Source organism: Thunnus albacares, chromosome 1 (assembly GCF_914725855.1).
Source record: "Thunnus albacares chromosome 1, fThuAlb1.1, whole genome shotgun sequence".
NCBI lineage: Eukaryota > Metazoa > Chordata > Actinopteri > Scombriformes > Scombridae > Thunnus > Thunnus albacares.
The window spans coordinates 25,745,139-25,769,574 of NC_058106.1; the positions used below are offsets into that span (position 1 = coordinate 25,745,139).

General features: G+C 41.1%; 1 protein-coding gene across 1 annotated transcript in view; it reads right to left on the bottom strand.

The window, feature by feature from the left end:
* The window catches only part of gpc5a (glypican 5a), a 119,611-nt gene that overhangs the window by 80,841 nt on the left and 14,334 nt on the right, over positions 1-24,436 (bottom strand). The window contains exons 3-6 of the mRNA XM_044351974.1: positions 12,011-12,471; positions 11,676-11,909; positions 10,750-10,883; positions 10,457-10,582 (exon numbers count right to left, since the gene is read on the bottom strand). Of these exons, the coding sequence (XP_044207909.1) occupies positions 10,457-10,582; positions 10,750-10,883; positions 11,676-11,909; positions 12,011-12,471 (955 nt within the window). The remainder of the gene's footprint in view (positions 1-10,456; positions 10,583-10,749; positions 10,884-11,675; positions 11,910-12,010; positions 12,472-24,436) is intronic.

Consider the following 24,436-nt stretch of genomic DNA (forward strand, 5'->3'; position numbering starts at 1 on the left):
GCAGCCCTGTTTCCCACCTAGCTTCACTCTGGTCTATACATTTGAAACACTGGTCTTCTTACTTGAAAGGGACTCGTATTTCTTTAAATATCTCACATCATAAATTATTGAAATGTTAGGTCTGCTGTTACTGCAACAACCTAATTCCCTCGAGGATATGAATCAAAATACATAAATGATTCAAAAGTTTTTTACATATTGTAGATAATGTAATTACAGTGTATAAATCTGTAGACTAATTTCTAGCAGACAACTATTTTCCACCTTTTATATCTTAATATATATATATATATATATATACACATTTATATCTTCTTGAGGTCTTTCTCTACCATGACATTCAGCCACAGCCTGCTCTCCTTTACTTAAACCACAGGGAAACAGAAAAATAAAATAATACTCAACATGTAAATAAAACCAGCAGGTGAACCAACACATAATTTACTGTATCAACATTAGCATATGTTTGGCTGCTGACAGGCTATATGACAGGCTGTAAGTTAAGATGTGTGTGATGATTTTTTTGCAGATGATCACTGATATGTGAGTCGCCTCGTCCCGGTTGTTGAGGTGATATAAAATAAGTGGCCTCAGAGACTAGTCAATTTAGTCGCTTGCGGTGTGAAGGTATGATTAAACTCGAGGCGAGTCATCAGGATGCAGGCAGCGGTCTTTCACACGCGCCAAGGGACACTACTACTTGTGGTACGGACGTGCCTCGACTCCTCTCTGCAGCATTGTGGGGAGCAGCAGCTCCACCGTGGTGGAACCGAGCAGATGGTGAACGTATGCGGCGCTCATGCATGTCATCATCACCTTCATTAGCTGAAGGTGACATATGACATCATCTGGCCCACGTGCATTACGGGGGACAGAAAGAGTTGTTTGCCTCTTTTGCTTCTTTTGTTGCAGCGTGGCTCAAGGTTGTTGATGGGAGGTTTTGTGAGTAATCACAATTCCCCCTCTCTCACACACACACACACCTTTCACCAGCTACTCCTCCTCCTCAAGCCTACCCCGTTCCCAACCACCTCCCAGCATTAAGGTAAATAAGGGCTTCCAGCAGAGAGCCAATGAGCACGGGCCACTGAGCAGAGATGCATGTTTGTGTTGCCTTCCTCCCAGGACCCTGCTCGTTTATCTTGGCTGTCAGGTAAAGGGCAGACTCAGAGAAGGTGAAACTTTTTTTTTTTTAATAAGGCCGGTTTGGTTTCCATAGAAACTGCAGGACAACATTACAGGGACAATGATAAGAGAGCAAAGTCTGGTCTCAGGGCATCCCGCAGTGTGCCACATTGTTGCTGGAGACATGTGTGTTTGCGTCAGTGAAAATGAAAGAGCTATTTAGATTAATTCTCAGGGAGCCTCCAGACTCAGGCCTTTTACTGTGGGAGGTGAGATTAATGAGAGCATATTCACACCTCACTTTCAGCTTAGGTCAGGAGTTAAAAGGTAGGTTTCCACTTATAAAGAGGTGCTGAGTCTTCTGTGGGTACAAACTCCCTGATAAAGACAAACTAGACCCCCAATGTCTGTCAGGATTTTTTGATAAGGAAATGATACTGCCTTGTAATATTTAAAGAAAATATGAAAGTGCAGATTGCAGATTTGCTGGCTATAACATTTGTTGTGAAGCAATAAATAATAAAACACTGAGCAGCATAAAGGTTGCCTTCTAAAACTGTCAATACTCCAAATTCGAACTACCTACACATTCAGAATATTCTCCAGGCTAAAAGTGCATAAAGAAGAAACAAATTGCACAGGTAATGAATACTTAATGACTACTACATTTTTCACTTTGTGGCGGTAAATGGGAAGCATGTTTAGTTAACAAATGAGTGGAAAATCAAAAGAACAGAAGGTACCTCACACATTGTTAAAAGCCTGCAGCTGTGAGATAAACCAAGACAATGATACAAAGATATGAGAGTCTTTGTTTCCAACCACACTCCTGTGAAAGAGAAATTAAGTCTCTTCTGGAGCAGAACTCAACATGGCTATGGTCCATGTGCAGTCATAAAGTCGATATGAAATAAGGCGCCCTTGGTGAGACGGTGCACAGCTCAAACTCATGCAAACATGCTTAGAGCTACAGCAGAAAAACGCTGAATTCAACATTGAGCTTTCATTCTGTATTCATCCCAACCTTATGGTTGTTTCAATTAACAGAGAAAAATACTTAAGGGAATGCACTCTCCTCTCTCCATACACAAAGCAAAACAAGAAAATAAATATCAGGAGCTTTATTGTAGATGCCCATTACTGAAATTGCTCTATTAGTCTGTTGTTCACTGGTCTGTAGTGCTGCACTATTCCTGCTAAGCACTGTGAGAAACCGTTTTTGTGATCAAAACAATATTGCTGCGTCCTTGTGATTAAATCACATGGCAGGACTTTTCTGTCAGCATCTCTGAGTCTTTAACAGCCTTTTATGACAAAGCAAATAGATCCTGCTCACATAGTGGTCTTTCTCACCAAAGACTTGCACCTCTGCTCCTGCTTTTATGTGCATTAACTTCACATTTTTTCAAACTCTTTGTTCCTCGGTTTCAGCGGCCTCTGATTTATATCTGAGGTAAAGAGGAAGAGTGCTCCGCAGGGACCGGGTGTGTGTCTCCTCGACGGTAGATGGAGGCTGATATCACACAAGGGTGAGGGTGTGCTCTGACAGCTCATCAGTGGACAATAAGGCCTTGGCTGTTAATGTCCTGCTACCTGGCGCACTGCAGGGTCACAATCTGCTCCAGATGCTGGAGGCACATTTCCAGCTCTTGGTGGGGAGAATCTGTGCTCGAGAAGCAAAAGGGAGTGGACTCACTGAAAAATGAATGGGATGAGACAGACACACACATGTATGCATGCACTACCTCCAGCCAGCCGGCTCAGAAATTTACTGTCTCACAGTGGTCTCGCTGGCTGAGGCCAACAGTACTGCAGCAACAACGGGGATAATATCTGAGCACAAATAACTGAAATCTCTCTTTTCCAGAGAGCTAGATTGAAAATTCATCTGTTCAGAGCAATCATGCATAATTTGAGAATGGGGGGACTAAAGTAGACAGACACTCACACACACATCCATGTGCGCATACAAGAGGGACTTATGAACTCAATTTAGTCAGCCAGACAGAGTTCTTGATTCTGTCACTTGGGATAATCGTCAGGATGTGGTACTCTGACCAAGCCCTGCGTCTAAACCCAGGCAGGATATAAGGTCATGTTGGAGTGGAACTCTATCCATGCAGCACCCAGACCTCAAGTGCTCCAGTGGTTTTGTGGTTATCTGCAGTAGCCAGCTGTCGCAATACAGAGGAGCTCTTCAAGAACGTCCCCTCTCCTCTTCCTCTGCCTCTCATCTTTCTCCCCTCTCAATCAAAACCATCCAAATCTGCACACCCACCTCTGCCGTCCTCTTGTCTAATTTTAGCATGCGTACCTTTATGAATGTTTCAAGTGGATTGTCTGTTTGTTGCTTTTAGTTAATTTGTTTTTAGTGTTTGTCTCCATTAAGACGTAGAATGAGTCGACATAAAAACTACAAATTTTTGTTTATAGTCCAGGACAAGACAGTAAATTACTCTTTTGGTTCTCAGGCAGGAATAGAGAGGAAAAAAACTACAGCTATATTCAACTTTATGAACAGTTAGTAGTCTTTGAGGTACTGGGGACTCTATACCACATTTATTTTAAGTTGTTTTTTTCATGGGATGGAGGGAAACAACTCCTAACTTTCTCGCATGCGAGTGACTAAGAGGACAGCTATGCATAATATATTTGACAGTGCATGTTTAAAAGGTTATTCCTTTCCGTTCGAAATTAGGTCAGTTCATCACCGCAAACGAATGCAAGAGGAGGCGGTGAGACTTGATGTTCTGCAGTGAATCAGTTTATCATTTAAATTCCACTCTCTGTCTGTCACTGTCAGGGACAACACGGATAAGAAACACCACTCTGTGGCATACATCATCAAAACTGATGCAAAGAGGCAGAGGAGTGATCAGCATTCTGGCGTGTTTCTGATGTGAGTGTAACCTAAAGTGCAGAGCTCCACCTGCTGGTCAAATAAAGCTACAACAGCACTAAATCAGGCCTGAAGCACAAGCATTTAGATTTACAACTGCAATGAGCACAGTCATTACTGAATGCCATGCGAAGGCTTGGCCAGCAGGTTTATTAATGGCTGAAGAGTAGGCATTGATATGTGAACTGTTACAAAGATAACCAGCTGTGATATTTTGTTTATTTGAGGTCTGCACTTAATGTACATCTAGTTTGACATATATTCTGAAATATACATACTATATTTCAGTGGTTCCCAACATGGAGGTCAGGACCCCTGCAGGGGGATGCAAGGTATGAGGTCAGGGGTCATGAGATGACTAACAGCAAAGAAAAGAAAAATATATTTCAGCAACATGAATATGTAACTTTCAGACTTTGCTTAAATCTTTGCTTCTTCCTTCTTAATTACTGAATAATTTCACCTCCTCACACCTCTAAAAACAACTCAACTGAATCATTTCTGAAAGAGAAAATTACTCTTTAGCTAACTGTCCCCAACTTTGAGACACATGCAACCATTGTGACATTGCTTCATTTAAAGTGGTCACAAGCTGAAAAGGTCAGGAAGCAGTGCGATATCTTAATATTCAACACATGCTGTCTCCTGATAGCAGCACTGTGTGGATTTTGTGGCATGGCTCAGACAACCCTCAAATGAGGAAGTATGCTCCCAGAGCAGGCTGGGGTAACCTAAGCTCTTGATGCTTCTTCAGTGGATTCCTATTAGCAGAGCTTAAAAGCTGTCATTTCAGTTAAGCCAAGGCAAATCACCTGAGCTTCACGTCTAGTGGGGGGATGGAAGAGAAAATGAGACAAATGATGAAAGGCAAATGAAGAAATAGATGTATGAGGAATGAAATACAAAAGAATATAATACAATATGAGGGAATAATAGACCTACATTTACAGAATCAATCCTTTCCTCTGCTAACCATCCACACATTGTGAAGAGGCCTGCACTACGACACTAGGGCTCTTATTACCATGTGATTAACCTCTTCAGGATTATGCGGGCAGCAAAGACACGGGAAAGGTCAAAGGTCAACGCTCAGACAGCCACTCCAGCATGAGGGCTGGCCTATTAAAACGAAAGACCAGGCACAAATCTGCCCACATGTCTTCAAGCATCTTTTAGCTACATACTGTAGCATTCATCCCTCCGTGTTTAATTCCAACAGCATGCAAGGTCAGTTGCCTTATTATCGTAAAAATAAAAAAACTGTTGTACTCAATTAGAAAAAGGCACTTTGAAAATATAAACACACCGCCAAACACCTGGTGTGTGTTGGCAGCCGTGAGACAGACTGCAGGTGGGGATGAATTAAAGCAGAGTCTCCACCAGAGGAGGTAATCATGAATTAAACATCAGACTATCGTGCTTGTTGGGGCTGTAGCTTTTTAGCAAGGCTATAACTCCTGGTTGTTGTGTCCCATTGGCAGAGAAAATGGGAAAAGAACAGGGGAAAAATGACCTTTTTTTAATAATAAAATACATTCCAAAATGGATTTGCTACCTTGCACATGCTCACATATAAGTTTGAAGACCAGGTGTCAAACCGAATTTTAATGTGTGGCACCTGAGGATCCCTATAAACTCTTCCCATGACTGATGCAATTTTGTCAGTCAGTTACTCCAACAGAGAGAAAAAAAAATGGTTGGTGGAACTAGTGCTGGATTCATTCTTTTTGCCACTATAACTGCTATGTGAGTGTATGTGTGTGTGCTCATAGAAAGGAGGCGGCTCATGGCAGATTGCCATTCCTTCAGTGTGTGAGTGTGTGTGTGTGTGTGTGTGTGTGTATCCATGACGGATGGAGAAAGCATGTGGGAATGTCTTAACCTTTCTGCCCAGAGGGGAACAGCCTCTCCAACCAAATAGGAGCACCAATTTGAGGGATGTTAAAACTATTTTACGGTTTATTCTTCCGTCTGTCCAGCGTCATCAATCAACATTAACGTTTTAATTTTTCTTTCAGTGTGATGAAGATGAAGGCATAGCAATCACCACACCCCTTAAACCTGCACACCAGGGTTGGGTTGGGTATTGTTGTATTGTTAAAATATTTTGATAGTATTACCAATACAATACCTGAGTTTCAGCACAGATACCAAAACAATACTTTTTGATACCTTCCTTCAAGAAATATAAATATTTTCTTAGACAAAACCCTTTTTTCATTTAACAAAAGAAGCAAAAGTGGGGCACCCTGGTGGCCCATGGTTTTCAGATGCCAACCATGAACCACAACGCCCGTTTGGAGACAGACTGGGACCATTCGTTGCATGTTCCCCATCTCTCTCGCTCTCCTCGTTTCCTGTTATCTCACTATTGTCGTCTATCAGCACAGTACATACATACAAAATGTATTAAGTTTTTAAAGGGGACATATCATTCACATGTTCAGGTCTATATTTATATTATGGGGCTCCACTGGAATATCTCTGTGATTTATGGTTAAAAAAAACCTCTTATTTATTAATACTGGCTTTTTATGCAGCCCCTTAGTTTAGCCTCTGTCTGAAACAGGCTGTTTTAGCTCCTGTCTCTTTAAGGCTCCCTTTCCGATGAGCCCACTCCGTTCTGACTGGCCAGCCTCTTGAAGCTGCTCCTTGGCAGACTTCTGCCAGCTCTGGAGGCTACATAGATAAACAGTATTAGTCGGAATTTTACGTCTTTTTCTCGTTCTTTACAAAATATAAACTCAAATACATTCGTACATGTTGTGCCTGAATCCAATCCAAAATATGTGAATGGACAACACAAAAACCCATGGCAACCTTAGCAACAACCTTAGCAAAAACCTTAGCAACAAAGGCTTTGCAACAGACGGCTGTTTGTGGGAATGCAATCTGATGTTATCACGAGGAGGAAGCAGGGGTACCTTTGAAAATAGAGTGTTCAGAACAGGCTGAAGCCTCGGATTTTGACTTAAAGGGAGCTTTTTTTTTTACATACGTTCACCTCAAGTTTTGGAAGTCTGACTATGTTTTAACATAGACATCTGACATTATAACAGTATATGAATGGTAGAAAATAACAAAAAGCATGACATGTCCCCTTTAAATGACTAAATATCTGATTAAAGAATAAGTAAACAAAGGCACAGATCTGACAAGGAATTTGATACAAACTGTTGGTACCAAAAAATCTGATATTGTTTGCTCTGCAGGTATTTTAAATTGAATCTTTTTTTTCCCAGTTATTTAGCATCTTTTCACATTCTTACTGTGAGCAAATTAACACCTCCTCGGCTTGCACTTTTCTGCAATTCAATACAGAAACTCATTGCTGGATTTTTACAGATAAAAACCACTGTCACAACAGATGACAAAACTGTCAATATGCCAAAAAATTATTATCGGAATATTCCATGTCCAGTCTCTTTTTCTCTTTCTCTCAATGTGGAAGTGAGAAACCAGGAGATGGAGAGAGAGACAAACAGAGAGGAAGAATGTGTTTACCAAATCTCCCCTGAAGCGAGACCCCATCATCTACATTCATAGACACTGAGATGAAAGCTGCTTGTGTTCTTCCTCTATGATCTTATCTGATTGTTCTTTATCTTTTTGTTTACCAGGGACCCAGATGAGGACGTGCATTAAATCTCCCTTAAATCTCAGGCTCATGTGTCATGTTTTTGTGCTCTTCCTTTTTTATTAAATAAGACAAAGCTCTTGTGCAACTCACTACTTCTTTAAGACCGTAAAACAATCTGCAGCAGAACATACAAAGAGCTGTTATAAAAGGCATGTGTACAGTTTCACGCACACGCACACACACACACACACACACATACGCACACACACGCACACACACACGCAGAGGAAGTGAACCAATCGTTTAAGGTCTCTGAGGCCTCAATAAGCTTCTGTAAATCAGCCACCATCCGGCAGTGAGTTTTATTCCCCTCTCTCTCAGTGGATGTTGGGTTATGACCTGTAGGCAGGAGGTTATTTATTGCTTTTGTCTCAGCTTGTGTTGACTCCCAGCCACTCATCTATGGTTCTAGGCTAATAGAAAGCAACACTGGGTTGTAGATCTGCAGGAAGCCTGCAAAGCTGCAGGGACTTGGCTCGATGTTCTCCTCAGAGCCTTGTCTCCCCAGATTCCTAATGTCTCTCAATTCCTCAGCTCTCGTCTTCTACTTCTTTGGTAATGAGCGAATCAAAATGAAAACCTCTGTGTGAACCTGAGGTAAATGAGCCCCTGTTAATAAAAGTTAGTGTGAATAAGGAAAGGAAGGAGAAAAGAGGAAGGAGGGTAAAAGATTCCACAGACCATAAACATCTCCCAGAGGCTGCTGGCTGAGATGATAGACAGGCTGTAGCCTGCTGGCCTGCCTTTTTATCCAGCACATAAGAAATATCTCTATTCTTAGAGATGGCTGCTGCCTTTGTAATGGAAACTTGAGGTGTTATGTTGGAAAATAACAAAGATGAAAAGAGTAAATTGTCAATGCCAGAATGAAACTTAACCTTGATACTCTGTCTCCATAGTAATGCCGTTTTTGATGAGCAACACCAGACGACACATTCTTTAGAAGACTGAATCTCTCCGGTTGCTGAGATTGCTATGAAATCCTTTCTTCCCCTTTTCGCCTCCTTCCTTCTTACCTTCACACAGCAGCTGTGAAACAATCTCAACAACGCTGTCATCCTTTACAATGGACCGTCTAACCAGAACTGGCAACTCCAACATCACCGTAGTTTGAAATACGGGCCCACCTGCCATTCCAACAGTGCTGACAGCAGCTGACAGTTAAGAGGAACAACCACAGACTGAGAATATATGAGGCGGTCCTTGAGTGATGACAGCATGGGTAAGATAGAGAGCTGTGATGTAATGGAGACAAGGCCGTTGACTGATACTATGAAAGAGGCCAGTTTGTCTGCTCCAGTTCACAACCATTCATATCCGAGATCTATGTCTGGGAGCACTAACAGCTAATAGATGAATTCTACATCCGTGTCAGCTTGTTTGTGGGGGCAGTATATAAGTGAAGGGGGTGTGCATGTGTGTGTATGTGTGTGTATTAGACCGGGGTCAAACGGTGTGAAAACACTCTAGTCATGCCAGGATCATACAGCAGGATGTGTCAGGAGCTGAAAACCTTTGACTTCCTGCAAACTGAAAATAAAGTGAAATTGTCCCAGCATGTGTGCACGTTTAGGTAATATTACCTCTGCTAAGGTCATGCTCTCACCACTGTTGGATAGTTTATTATCTGTCTGTCTGCCCGCAGAAGATGAGGTTTCCATGAAATTTGCTGTCCAGTTAGGTCTTGAGCTGAAGAACCACGGTTTAGATTTTTTAATTAAAGCCAGAAATTGGATCTCTGCCCCACCAATCATTTATTTAACAATAACTAATAAACTAAGAAATTCAGACGTGATTCCACATCCTAATATTCTGTTGGCAGAGTCGAGAAATTTTTTTTAAAAAGCACCAAATTAAAGCAAAACCTCTTCTTGGAAGACACGTGTGTGCTGCAGTATTTTCAAGTAATTTCATGAACTACACATCCAAAACGAAGGCAAGATCATCTCAGAGGCTGCAACTAACAATTATTTTCATTAACAATTAATCTGTCAATAATAATTAATCTGTCAATCTCCTTGATTAATTAATTAGTTGTTTGGTCCACAAAATGTCAGAAGTTAGTTGGCAACTAACCAATTAATCAACTAATTGTTGCAGCTCTAACCTCCTCTACTCACCTGTGATTATATTAAAATGCATGTTATTGAGGTTTGTGTGTGATGTTTGAAATCAGTTTATAAAAAGTTGCATCATCTCAGTACTACTCAACATTGCTTTGTTAACCCTACATTTAACATTTAAATTCTCATTAACATTTAAACATTTAAATTAAATTCATAGAGAGGTATGGTAGTATGTCACTGTGTTTTCACACAGATATGAAACACTGACATAACATCAATGAATGAAAAACCTGAACTATGTGAAAAGTGCCCTGAGATAACTTCTGTTACGATTTGGTGCAATATAAATAAAACTGAATTGAATTGAACTGAATAAATCAGTGGAAAATCAGATCTATTCATACTGGGCTCGAGGGGTCACTGAATGTTTTGAGGCATATGAAAATGATGTGACTCTATGCTATGACCTTTGCAGTCATCTGGTTCTCAACCGATGGGAGATTTTGGGGTGACATCACTCTCCACCAACATCATTAAAAAACAAAATATCTTCTGGAGGAAAAGTGTTCATGCCTCCAGTGGAGTTCAAAGAATGTATTTCAAAGGGCTTTGAAGCTGTTCTACAGGCTCGTAATGGCCCTACACCTTATTAAGACATGTCGGTCTTTGTGTTGTTTTTGTTCTATTTGTCAGTCATCTTTATTATTAACTTCTTTATAAGCAAACCTTTTTACGATGTCGGTTCCGTTCCAGCAGGAGTGCCCATCACCGGAGGCCAGCTCGCTCACACACAGCTGATCCGCCAGGCCGCCGTAGTATGTACGGTAGAAACGCAGACTGTTCAGAAAGTCCCTGTATAATCACCCACATGCAGACACACGCCTTATTAACTTGTTTAACAAAGTGTTTTACATATTAATTGCAGATTTAATTAACTAAAAATTAGACAGAAAACCACAGAAAAATGAGCTTCCCTTCCTTCTTTTTATGCACACATCTGGCATCTGTCACCCACTTACCTTCTCTTGAGAGCGAGCGACTCCCCTGACACTCTGACAGGAGCTTTAAAAGGGATGAATTCTCTGTTGCTGCTGTGCTGGTTGCTGTCTGACTGTGCAGGCCTCCTGCTCGGTGGGCCACACAGTTTGTGCACCTAATACCCGATCAACACAAAGAGACTCAAATTTTAGTCTAAACATGGAATTAGGAAACAAGCATTTTTAAGACTTTGCAAATCTTGTTAAGCTGTACTGGTGCATGATAAATACGCTTTATTTTAGATGCCTGGGTGACAGGTGTTTATACATAGTACATTAGCGCAGCCAAGCCTATTATCTCCAATTGCTGAATGCTGCATGTGCAGTTTACCAAGCAGCAGTGACACTAGACAACCACTAGATGGAGCTGTGGTGTCTTTATCAGTACAGCAAAGACAGTGAAGCTCAGGAACACACTGTTGCCATCCATTTCATAATACAGAACATCAATATAGACAGAAATTACATATGAAGATAAAAACTTCATGTATTACTTGGGTTTTATGGATAAAGACTGGTTTAGGCAGATGAATCAAAGCCTGGGAAGTAGCCTGAATCCTCCTCTGTATGGCAGTTTCACTACTAAGCTCCTGACCACCTCAGAGCTGCCCGCATGGATGTATTTCAAGAGAGTTTTGTCCTGCTCTGGCTTGACTAACCCGTTGTTGTGTGTGGTATGTGCCAATTTCGAGCAATTTATTCTTGGTCTACACACTACGTACCTTTCTGACGTGAAGCCTGCAGCAGTTTAAATTCAGACTAAAAATCGCTTCAGGACTGAATGGAACGCTTTATCCTTTATCTATTCTCCAGTTTATCAGAATCATATTCACTGGTTTTCGCCTCACTCTGAGCCCACGTGAAGTTATAACAATATAACGGCACCGACTACACCAAGAGGATCTGACCTGTGCTGAGAGGCGGGGTCCGTTCTTCTGAGCGTGTCCGACAGCATCATGAAGCAGCGTGTGAACTCCTAGAAGTACTTGCTCCAAATCCTGAGGTCCGTGCATCCGAGCTGACAGGCCCTCCAGCGAGCGAACAAACTCCCTCCAGTGGTTGTCAATCTCAGCCATGCTCGCCAAACAGCCCCGCATCACGTTGAGGCAATAGCCCATGCAGGGCTTGGACTGGGTTAAGCCCTGTGAAGCATATTACTTTCAGTAATCAGTGATCGGTGATGCTAGTAAAGGCTTGCATTAATTCAGATCAATAAGCTGACTTCAGAGACATGCGTCCATACCTGGCAGTGAGGACAGTAGTGCATCTTGAGCAGGGCCCGTCGGCATTCACGGCTCAGCTGTAAGTGGTCTGTGGTATTGATGACCTCGATGCCGAGGTGCAAAGCCTGAAGCAGAAGTTTCCCAGAGACCCCAGAGCGAGCTATCTGATCAGCCAGGAGGCCAGGTGTCCCACCAAACGGTCTCACGTCACGGCTTGATGTCCTCACACACTCGGCGTAGCCTGGAGATATGTCGCTGAGGCCTGGGTTGATGAGGTGATTGTACACCAGCGGGAAGAGGGCGTCAAAGAATCGCTGCACCAGTTCATCAACGTTGAGCTCGGATCCCAGCAGGAAGAGACTGATGTCGGTGAAGAGTTCCCGCACGGAGCCCATGGCCTGATCAGCCATGTTGCCATACGAGTCTTGGAGCACAGCGTTGGTGTAATTCTCCGCCTGCCTCATCAGAACCTCAAAGGTCTCTGTGGGATGGACAGCAGGAGGGAGAGATAGTCAATCAAAGCAACAAAGAAAACAGAGAAGATTACAGAGAGACAGAAACTCATTTTAACACATTCTCTTCTTCATCTTGCTTCAAAGTTAAGTTGTCCTTGCTGCCAGATTGAAGAGAAGAGAAGAGAAGAGAGGAGAAGAGAAGAGAAGAGAAGAGAAGAGAAGAGAAGAGAAGAGAAGAGAAGAGAAGAGAAGAGAAGAGAAGAGAAGAGAAGAGAAGAGAAGAGAAGAGAAGAGAGGAGAAGAGAAGAGAAGAGAAGAGAAGAGAAGAGAAGAGAAGAGAAGAGAAGAGAAGAGAAGAGAAGAGAAGAGACTAGACCTCAGGGGTCCCAGCAGGAACTGCGGTTCCCTGTGTTGTTCCCTAAAGGGAGTCGAGTATGTAGTAAGGGAGCAATTTGTTCTCTAATCAAAAGTTGAACTGACAAAGAACAGTGGAAAAGAAAGAGGCTACAACACATCTTTGTGGAAACTGCTGTGATATAATATGAACAGAGCTATACACAGCGCTTTAATAAACTAACCATTTCTATCAACACAGCGTGAGAGAACTGGGGAAGAGGAGCGGAGAGGAGAGAAGAGCAGAGGAGAGGAGAGAAGAGGAGAGACTTGAGTCATGGGAGTTCTTCGAGTGAGAACAAGAGCAAGAGAGAAAACAGAAGAGAGGGAGGAGGAGACAGAGTAAAAGAGGAGAGGCAAAGGTTAAGAGACAGAAATGAGGAAGAAGGAAGGTTAAAAGAGGCAGGAGAGATAGAGGAAAGGAACTCTACAAATTAATTCCTTAGAGAATATGCAATTATAATAATGTCCTTGCCATTTGCATACAACACACATGTGCTGGTTGCCATTATTCAAGCATGCTTACATAACAGCCTCTTTACAAAGCTCACTTTCAACCTTAAAACATCCATACACCATCAAATCATCAGCACTTTTTTTTTTTTCTTTTTATCACCTTGAAAGTCCAGATATTTTTCCAAAGCAGTATCTGACACAAATGTCTAAATACTCCTGAAAATACTGAATAACAGGATTCTGGCTCTCAGACTGCCGCATCAGCACCAAGTGGGAAGAAGGAGACCTTGTGCTCTTTTGTCTGTCACAGGAGTGTATCATACAAGATTCAGACACCAGAGTGGTAACAATTTTCTCATCTAACTCTCGGCAGGAAAGCAAATAATAAAATGTCAAACTATTTCTTTCGTGTGGATAATCACATCTTGCCATCTTCCAGATAATGAGGTCACCGATCCGTTGTATCGGTGCAGATCATTACTCCTACATGTACAGATATGTAAGCATTCATCAGATTGGTCAGTTATGTTAAATATTCAAATTAATGATCATGGCATTGAGATGCATAGAAATGTTCATTTTAAAATAACCTGTAATATGTTCAATTAATGATTTTGTTTAAATACATTTTGCTTAATAATTTTACACAACGGATCAATCACTCAATACATTATTAGACATTACGGCATGATTGGCCTGGAACATGATAAGACAAGCTGTGCATGTCTAGACACAGACATGCAGAAATAACCTCTGCACAATAGGAAATGTTTCACCAGTGCAACAAGCTCGCCTTTATCCCTTTGACTCTCTTTTTTCCGCCTTTTTTTTTTTTGTTTCAGCTAATACCTGAGCCATGGCCATTCTCTCATGTGCTTGTCATGAGTTGTGAGGCAATAGTCAGGGTGAAGGCCTGGAGCTGCCTAGGGGGCTGTGAGGCTGAGGGGGGAGCAACCAGTGCGATGAGGGCTTAGACGGTCGAGTGCTGTACAATATGCACCGACGTGGAAAGATTGACCGAAAGCCCCCTGGAGAGGGGGGACTGCGAGGGGGAACGGAGAGGGGTCTGGCATGCCTACAGGCACACTGTCTCAAGCAGGCAACATTAAACACAGAGGTACCAGGAACAGAATTTGATCACAGGTCCTCTGTGGTGACGCACGGATATAAGGGGTCTAACAAGATGTAAAAGACTCAAAGAAAGAAAGCTGCACCTCCTGCAGAGCAAGCACTCGGGTCAGAGCACCACATGAAAAACAGACAGAGAGTGTGTAAAGAATGGCTAAGACAAGAGTGGCAGCTGTGATAGTGTGATCGATGCTGTGTGTTTGCGTGCGCGTGTGTGTGCGTGAATGAAATAGAGAGATAGGATACAGACAAGAAAACAGGCAGAGGAACAGAGAAAGAAAGAAATATGTGCTCATGGAGTACAGTTAGATATTATTACAGCCCTCCGTTGGATAAAGCAGAGCAGGCAGAGTTATGAAGGATCCCACAGGGATTACAACACGTGCTTCAGGGAGAGTTTACCACATTAAATTGTGGAGCTAATGAATCCCACCTGTCAAACCACATAAAGAATATCTGTGCAGTAAACAAATTTGTCTCTATTTTATCTCCGTGTCTCACCTCAGAAATACATCTTGTCATCAAGGCTTTATTTCCCCCTCATAGGTACATAAAGGGAAACTTTAAAAGGCATGGCTAATAACCTGATCAGTAATTCTGCTATCTAAACAAGTCTGCTGTATTAGAGGAACACCCACACAGAAGTTGCTAGCTGTGTCCTGGCAGGCAGTGTTAATGGCGTTATTTTTCACCAAAGAGGAAGTGTGAAGCATCGTCTCTCACTTGGAGGCCTACACTAGCGGCCAGGCTTCTGGGTAAGCCTGAGGACAGAAATAATACAGTGAGAAGAAAAAGAGAACATGAAAAGGGGGCTCATGTAGAAGAGTTGGGAGGAGGAGGTGGAGAAAAGTGTAAATTTCTTGAATTTTCCCTTCTGAAACCGAAGGAGTCAAACCAACCAGACCCTCTACTCACACTTTGAAACAGAACACATATGTTCATTAAAGCTGCTGTAATCATTATTTTCATTTCAACGATGGGTCATATAATCATGTGTAATATGAAGGAGGTCACTTATAGTGACAAAGCCACATAATCATCGCCCAATTCTGCAGTTTCCTTAAGCTCTACAGAGCTTTTTAACATCCTACAGCTCGTTGTTTTGGTTTTACAACCTGTAACTTTAGTGTTCTGGTTCACTCTCATCAACCACATTTCCAGCTGCAATAGGCAGCTGTTTTCAGCATTAAAAAAAAAAAAAGCGCAGATAAACCCATTGTACACTACCTGCCCAGCACCAATCAGCAGATAAATAAAATACCATAACTTGTATAAGGTGATAATATGTAAATCTTGTGTTTGGGGCTTGTTTCTATCCCCCCCAATGGCCAAACAGTCATTTAATTCAGGTTTTAGGCTAAATAAGTTTAGAGAAACCCTGATTAGGTCAAATAATCACCTTAATTGACACTAAATTTTGAAATCAGGACTGAGAGGATCTCTGTGTAATGAGGGTACCACAACAGTTTGTCTGCTTCGCCTATGTGTGTTCTGAGTGTCAATGACCCAGCTGATAAGAGGAGAGCAGACATGTTTGCATTACAGGCAGCAGGAGGAACACTGAGAAGAGGCTGAGCCAGCATGATAGAAAAAACTCTCATACTGTGGAGCGGCTTCTATTGCTGAAGGTCTGGTCTGCTTAGCTGGACACATAGTGGGTATCATGTTTAAAAGATTCTATATGTAAGAATCACAAATTGCTTCTCATTAGTGACACTGGTGGCCATTCAGTGAGCTGCAGTCAGCATCCTGTTGCTCGTGCTCGCGCGCAGCTGCACAAGACTGTAACAGGTGATGTATTTTTCCTCACTTAGACTTCTCATAGTAACATAAAGGATCTCTAATGTTGTGTTGTATGGTGCTTTAGCAAAGCATCTCTCACTACAAGTCAGTCAGCCCCCCTCCCAGTAAGCCTAGTGGATAACAGAGCTGGAGAGCTAATATCTGCAGGGTGCTTCTAGTTGGATAAGTTAGCACCATTTTTGTTGTGGTGGGTGCCGGTCATTTGCTGACGTTAGCAGGAGTGAGGCAAGGCACTCGGGAAAAAAAATGTCACACCCTTTGAATTTTTGCAGAAAAACCAGCCAGAGTCGTTCACATGGTCCACAGGCTGTTATACACAACCAAGAAAGTCAGGAAGGTCTCATTCTTTTAAGTTGCGTTACAACTATGTTAATACTAAAAAAGATGTCTTCATATGATACACTTGCTCCGAAATCTGATGCCTGAACTGACTTGTAAACTGCAAACAGTCCCTAAAGTGTGAGAAAAACTTTATATTTGTTTGTATTTTTCACAAACAAAACAAGATTGTGTATGTTGTTTTGAAATGAGGATGCATGCAGTTTTCAGTTCACACTTTAATATTTCATTTAAATGGCATCAATTTCTGATTATTTTTTAAATAAATTATGGGAAAAGTGTATCTTTCAATCCATCTTGTGCACCATTTAGAGTCAACATAAGAAGCTATTACAACATGCCACCCATCAACCTGCGGGTACTTCTCCCTCCCCTGCTGGCATACTAAATAAATTCTGATATATGAACAATTAATGCTTGAAAGCTTGTGTGTCACTGGCTATCATTCAGATATATTAGCTATTATATACATATCACACAGCCCCTTCAGTCATATCCAACCATAGTTGAGCTTTTCTCCATGTCTAAAAGGCTTTTATATTTGATCCCATTTTCTTCCTTTCTCCCATAATTGCTGCACTTCTCATTTCCTTTAATGTAGGATGATCTGGTTAAGTGTGACAGTGATGAGTTACACATAAGGTCAGGGCTTCTGGCGGTTGGCACTAAAAAGGGGGAAATCATTTTTATTACCCTCCTTTATGCTACATACTATTGCTCTCTGCTTCTTCTGGCTCTGAATGGTTTCAAAGGTGATATTTTGACAAAGTGTACAGATCAAACATCACATGCAGATGTGAAAGTAGCCAATTATTAACCATGGAAACTATGCTTTCTCCACCAGAGGGAGACATTTTTCATTTTAATATGCACATACAGAAAATTGGATCAGTGTGATTTTGCAGCAGAGGAAAACAGCACTGTCTGCTGTAAACATGTGTTGCATGCCTCCTCAAACTACTGCCAACCATCTCCAGAATCAGCCACAGGCAGCAGATCCTTTTTTTTATGTTGTACACTTGGTAAATGTACAGTCAAAGAATATTAAAAACATTACATAAAGCAGCGGTAAACTCCCAAACATTCTCATTTCCATCCCCCGTTTAGGCTAAAATGTTACAGAAGATGTTTTTAATTGAAGAATGTGCATCCAGATTTTTCCTCAAGGTCACTCTGACTTGTTCTGGGAGTCAATGAAACCTTCTACAAACTGAAAAATGTAATGTTTTCATTGTGCTTTAGCTACTGGCAATGAGACAATTTTACCTTTTCTTGACCATCACATACTGCATATTGAGCATATAAGTTCATCTTTAATTATCATTAAAACAAGGTCATCAAATGTAGTTAATGAATCTTTCTACAACTCCAAAAGCTAAAATGCATAAAATCTAACTTAAAAAAGCAAGAAAAAAAAAATGTATAAAGGCTCTTTATCTTTTGATAAATATTTTGCTTTGGCTGCATGTATTGTGTGTGTGTGTGTGTGTGTGTGTGTGTGTGTGTGTGTTGTATTCATAAGAGTGTCATTGAGGAAAAGGATCAGTCAGCTGGATGAGAAATAAGATGAGCCTTTGTAGTTGAAGACCCTTTTAAAACTGACAAAAGACCAAAATCTCTCATTACTCTCTCAGACACACGCACACAAACACACAGAGAAATAAGCAGAGAAAAGGTAGATACTGTATATTTACTTTTTTTGCAATGCATCCTTAAATGCGCGCTGTAATGTGCCTCAAGAGCCTGCGCATCAATATCAGCAAAACATTTGTTTGAAGCTTCCCGTGTTTCCAGGTTTAGAGTGCTCAAATGCCACCAGCCGACCTCAGCGGGGCTGTTGAGCAACGCGAAGATGGCTTTTATTAATGTAATTCATCCTCTTTCAATGGCCGCGACCACAACAGAGAAGCCCAGTGACATCTGATAGGCTGCAGAAAAGGCCATCTAGAGAGGATGAGTCAGTGGCTGTGTGGGTTCACATCATCCCAGAGCAAAAGACACACAATGAAAGTCAATGACTAACAGGGTGGTACAGTCAGTACAGTCAACAGAAAACTATGACTTTATTGTTGCTTATAAGAGGATGAAAAAGAAAAGCACTCGCACGTTCTGTTGTTCCAGGATGTAGTTTGATGACTTTGTTTTCTGCACAAATGTTTGTGGGAGAAAAGGTCTGACACTGACGTCCAGAAGAGCTATTTACTGTAAGCTAAGTTTTTCCATGGTGCTGAGTGACATGCACTTTTATTTGACTAAGAGAGCTTTCCTCACATTAAAAAAGAACTTAAACTTTGCCTCACTATAAATCATCATTCCTTAAAATGTGTGCAAACTTGCCCTGGATTTACCTGTCAATAAATAAGGTCTATTTTAATACACGCGCCCTATTCCCTCTGAAGCTGTAAACTGGAAACCGGGCTGCTCTGACCGAGTTATCCTAACAAACCAAATGACTCTTAAGCTGCTGGATATAGAAAGTAAAAATAAACCTGCCTGTAATCTCTGCAAGACGCACTGGTGCACATTTACAATATTAAAGCGATTATTCACCAAAATCTACAGAATTCAGGCTTGTTGGGATTGGGATAAAAGTTTTAAGTGATCTTATTTTAGCTTTTATGACATGACATGAAGAATGAAGGATTTGACAACCGTACCTCACTACATCTAGTGAAAGACAAGCTGGCTGGCTGCTCAGAAAGCAAACTAACATATGAAAAAACACAGAGTAGTGTCAAGAAAACAGATAAGGCAAATGAATCGGACCTTGCATCAAGGCAGTGTTATCATATACACAAACAAGCAGGCACGCAGCCTGACAGACTGTCCCGATTTAGCAGGAGATTGAAGTGAAGCAGAAAGTGTTATTCAGTGTGCGTGAGTGAGCTCAGTGTACCTGTCTGCTATGATCTACAAACAAACCACCAAGAAAGACTGGGCCTTTTATCTGCGCGTGTGTGTTGGAACATGTGCAAGCATGTTTGCATGAGGAGGGGGGGGGAGAGAAGTCCAAATCTGGCTGAGCCATATCAGACTGCCCCACGTCAAAAGGTTTCTCTGAGTAAGTTTCGGCCCTCCGGATTGATAATTTGCCTCCTTTCTAACTTGGCCACAGCAGCACCACAAACACCAACAGATTGACCACTCTGACCTGCAAACAGCAGAGAAAATGGGTTCCTGAGAGAAGTTAAAAAGCCCTGGGATGTTTTCTTTTTCCTTCTGTCTACAGTTTCAATAAAGGGGGCATTGTTTTAAAACTGAAAACAGTCACCCGCACAGAGGTGTTACAGAAGTGTGGTCTGGCTCAGAGTTTCGCTGGGAAGGAAGGGGGAGACGAGAGGAGGGCGGGGAAGGGTAGGGGAGGGTCGGGGTGAGGAGAGGAGAGGAGAGGAGAAGAGAGGAGAGGAGAGGAGAGGAGAGGAGAGGAGAGGAGGGCAGAATTACAACCGTAAGTCATTTTAATCTATTTTGCCCGGAGTCAGGCTCAGCTTACACATCAGCCCTTATCTGTGTACTTCCTCCTCTACATCAACGAAAAAAACGCTCCTCCCCACATACATTAACAGTTGACAAACACATATTCAGCCGCAGCAAATTAGGGCCTGCTGTCATAAATCTGACAACACCCACCTGAATTACAACAAAAGGCAACTCCCTCTGTCTGCCTCTGTGTCGGTCTGTCTGTGCCTGTACGTTTTCCTCCTCTCTATCTCTCTCTCTCTCTCTCTCACACTCTCTGCTGCTCTCTCTTTCCTCCAGAAGGCTTAAAAGTCAATATTTGAGGATCTGTTGCAGCTCTTGAACACTTCAAAGAGCACAGAGCTCCGCTGTGAACATAGCCTTTAATATGCCGTTCAGGAAAAGAAGCAGAGAGGGTCAATAAAGTGGGGGCACAAGTGCTTCTTGTAGGGAAGTGTGTGTGTGTGTGTGTGTGTGTGTGTGTGTGTGTGTGTGTGTGTGTGTGTGTGTAGGTCAAATATCCCTTCATACATGTTGCACATACAGAAACACAGGTCAGGTTTTGTACAGATTGACTTGTAAAGATTTTTCAAGAATCCAGACAGAAGGAAGAAGGAGAGCGAGCCGCCGCAGTTTTAAGAGCCAGAGTGAAAATAATAAAATCATAATAAAGCTTTCATTAGCTTTCAAAGGTGGCTCTGTGTGAGTGCTGTTGAGGGCTTCCTGTGGCTGGCCTTGGGGAGCTGTTAGATGCCAGCGAGGGAGCCAACAGCGCTGTCATAAGCCTGAATAGAAGACCTAATGCACACAGCACGCCTGTGATTACTCTATTGAACTGGATAATTACATTACAATTATAAAAAAATAAGATGATGTGGAACATTAGGTTCAAGGGTCTGAAAGTGGTAAGCTGTGTAATTTTACCTAGTTCACAATAGCCCTAAACTAAGCATTTAACTTGAACTAAAGCACACTGGTATGCCTACAAAACACACTTCTTACAAGTGGTAGACATGTCTGAGACCCGTTTTAACAATGGTGAGTCTATTTCAAAGCATGCATAAAAACTTTCCTGTAGTCCTGCTCAGTCACAGCTTACACTCATGCTATATTAAAGATCCCCTCCAGACATTTTTTAAGACGTATATAAAATACTCTACTCTGAATAATAATTTGTGTCTGACATGTTTTTTCCACAAAAAATGTATAATTACCTCATTACCTTCAAATGACATCTACTCCTTCTCCCTCATTAAAAATTCCAGTCTCTATGAATATGCAAATATTTTTTATTTCAAAAGGTTTAACTGCTGGAAACAAGAGTTTTCCTACTTCCCTGTAAAGTAAATTCTCAGTGTATGTGTACTGGAGGTTTCAAGTTTCCACATCATACTTGTGTAGGTTGTATATTGGACCACGACTGGTTTCTAAACTATTTGTGATGTCACCAATCATGCTTGTAGGCCGGCCTCCTAAAACTGGATTTTCAGTGAGCTCAGAGAAACTTTCCACTTTCAGCAGATGAATGTGAAAACAGCCTTCTAGTGTCAAACTCTGCACATACGTCATTCTGCACAGTGAAGCTCAAACATCCAACTGTAGGAACAAGAAGAAAAACACTTTTTTGACTGTTTTTTTTGGAGAATTTGATATTGTTTTGCTGTTGTTAAAATTCATCTCTGATCAGCTTTGGTTCCTATCGCTGGAAGCACTGTTCTCCACAAAGAAATAACGGCACAAACTCTTTTTCAGAAATCTAGGTTACTGGGAAGCAAGTACAGTAATTGATACAAAACACTCTTTTGCAATAAAATAATCTGTCAATTATTTTCTCGATTAATCAATTACTTGTCCGGTCTTCGGTTCCCCAAAGGTACAACTTCAAATGTCTTGTTTTGTTCCAACTGGAACAAGAGAATTTTAGTATTATTTCTTTAAAAATGACTCAAAACAATTATTCAATTATCAAAATAGTTGACTAATCAATTAATAAAAGTGTTACAACTCTAATGATGACATGATTAATATTCATCATGTAAAAAGGTTTGAGTGGATATTGTGGTCACTTTGCATGATCCCTTACTGTTTAACATCACTGTGGATTGTTTCCTGTGCTTTTGATAAGCTATTAGTAATCTACCTCGTTGGAGTTATGTTTTAAACTATAGATCTGAGTTCAATTCACTTTGATATTATTTTTATACTATGTCATTCCTTTAAAAGGGCCCATGTGTAGGATTTAGTGGCATCTAGCGGTGAGTTGCAGATTGTAACAAACTGAATACCCCTCACCTCCCCTTCCAAGCATGTAGAAGAACCTACGGTGGCTGTGAAACTCGCGAAAAACATGAAAGGCCCTCTCTAGAGCCAGTGTTTGGATTGACCTTTCTGGGCTACTGTAGAAACAGGCTGGTGCAAAAGGGTGGGCTACATGGAAGGGGACCTGCTCCCTATGTAGATATAAAGGTAATCAAAACACAATAATTCTTATTTTCAGGTGATTATACACTAATGAAAACACACTTATAAATATTATCTTCCATTTCTGCCAAATCCATTCTGCTAGATCCCACTAAATTCTACACACTGGACCTTTAGGCCCTTTAAGCTAAAAATGTGTAAAACCAAGATTTATTGTCCATATTATTTTGCTATAACAGATGGAAGCATCTTGCATTGGTTTGTGTGTTTCCGGTGTATGGATTAGATGAAAGCAGGTCTTATCTTCACTGCGAAGAATATTAGCTGTTGGTAGAAAACTACAGTGGAGAAGTTAATACAGAAATCAGAAAACTATGATTGCCTTCCTTTCTTGCCCTGGTTATTCTCTTGTATGTAAAGTTAGTGTAAGTTGCTTCTATTATTGTTCTAAGACAAAAACTTCTTTTTAAATGTAAACTTTTAAAACCTGACATATTTTGGATTCTCATCACACTGACAGATTTACACGTTAATGAACATTGAAAACTCTGAGATGAGGAAGTGATATACTATTTAAACTAGATAGTAACCCTGGCCCTGGGTTTTAAAAAATGCCACAACTTTTATGTCATTCATTGAAGTAGCACAGACAAAGTAGTCTGTTTGGTAGTCAGTATGTTGTGGTCAAGTTGATTTTGTTTTACATTTTGTACTTTGTCTGTATATGTTTTTAATCCTAATATGTCAAATGTGTGACCTTATGTGTGAATGTATCTTGCAAGTGTCTAATATATGTTATTTTTGTGGCAGAAGAAAACCAAACCACTTTCAAACAGCTTTTATAGAGTTGTTTTATATTGCAGTTTGGGTTTGACTCTTGGTGAATGAGCTGTGATTGAAGCAGTGGCTAAGCTTATTTAAAAGTGTCACACATTGTGGTATATGCATCTAAAAAACAGAATACATTTAAAAAAGATGAGCAACAACTCAAATCATGCTAAAATTTTCTCGTTGAGCCTATTTGAGCCAACAAAACAAATACATCCAAAGGACAAATCAGAGGGGGGATTAAAATGTTGATATCAAACAGTTATATCATCAGTGATGAACAGGAAAACTGGACTCCCAGCAGTAAAAACAACACTCATTTGTCACTCATGTCAGGATACTGGTGATAAGCAGGACAATTATGCCATTATATCTGCCATGTAGAGAAGAAGGACAGGATGGAGGGAGGGGGGGGATGAAGAGGGGAGAATGGGAACAGACAGTAGGCTTGGTGTGTTGCTGTGTGTTGCAGTGTTTAGGATTTCATCGCCCAGGCGACTACAGACTAATCCCTGGAGACTCCTTCCTTACTTAGGAAATACTTCCTTCCGTACGACTGACAGAAGAAGTGATTTTTCCTCCAAACGACTACAGTGAAACAGAGAGGCACAAACTTAAGAGACATGCCAAGAGTTCTGGTGAGAGGAAAATAAATTCATACTGATGTTTTCATAAAAATTACAACATGTTTGCACAGTTTCTTCTTAATACAAGTTATAAAAAGTCATTTTCCTCAGTCAAATGTTCGGATGTAAAAAAGCACAGCCTTAATTTGTGTCTGGTTTACCCATAAGTTGGACAACTAAATTATTTAAAGAATCTTGGTTAAACTTTTCCAGAAGAAGGGACTATTATGGCCTGAAGCATTCACTTAACATACCAAATCAAAGAAACATGGTTTGTGTGGAGTGTCAGCTCAGTCTTTGCTGTACGTTGCTAACAGTCAGCTCTCTTGCACAAACATGACACTGGACTATTACTAGCCCAACACACACACACGGCTCAACACTATGTAAATCTCTAAAAGAAAAAAGAAAAAACAGTGTAAATCTGTCATAAAAATACAGTTCCTGTTTAGCAACGTGCTGCATCATCTAATCCAGAAAATGGCCCTAAGACAACAGCCAGCAGCCATAAATCTCCATTTCAAACCGGCACACAGGA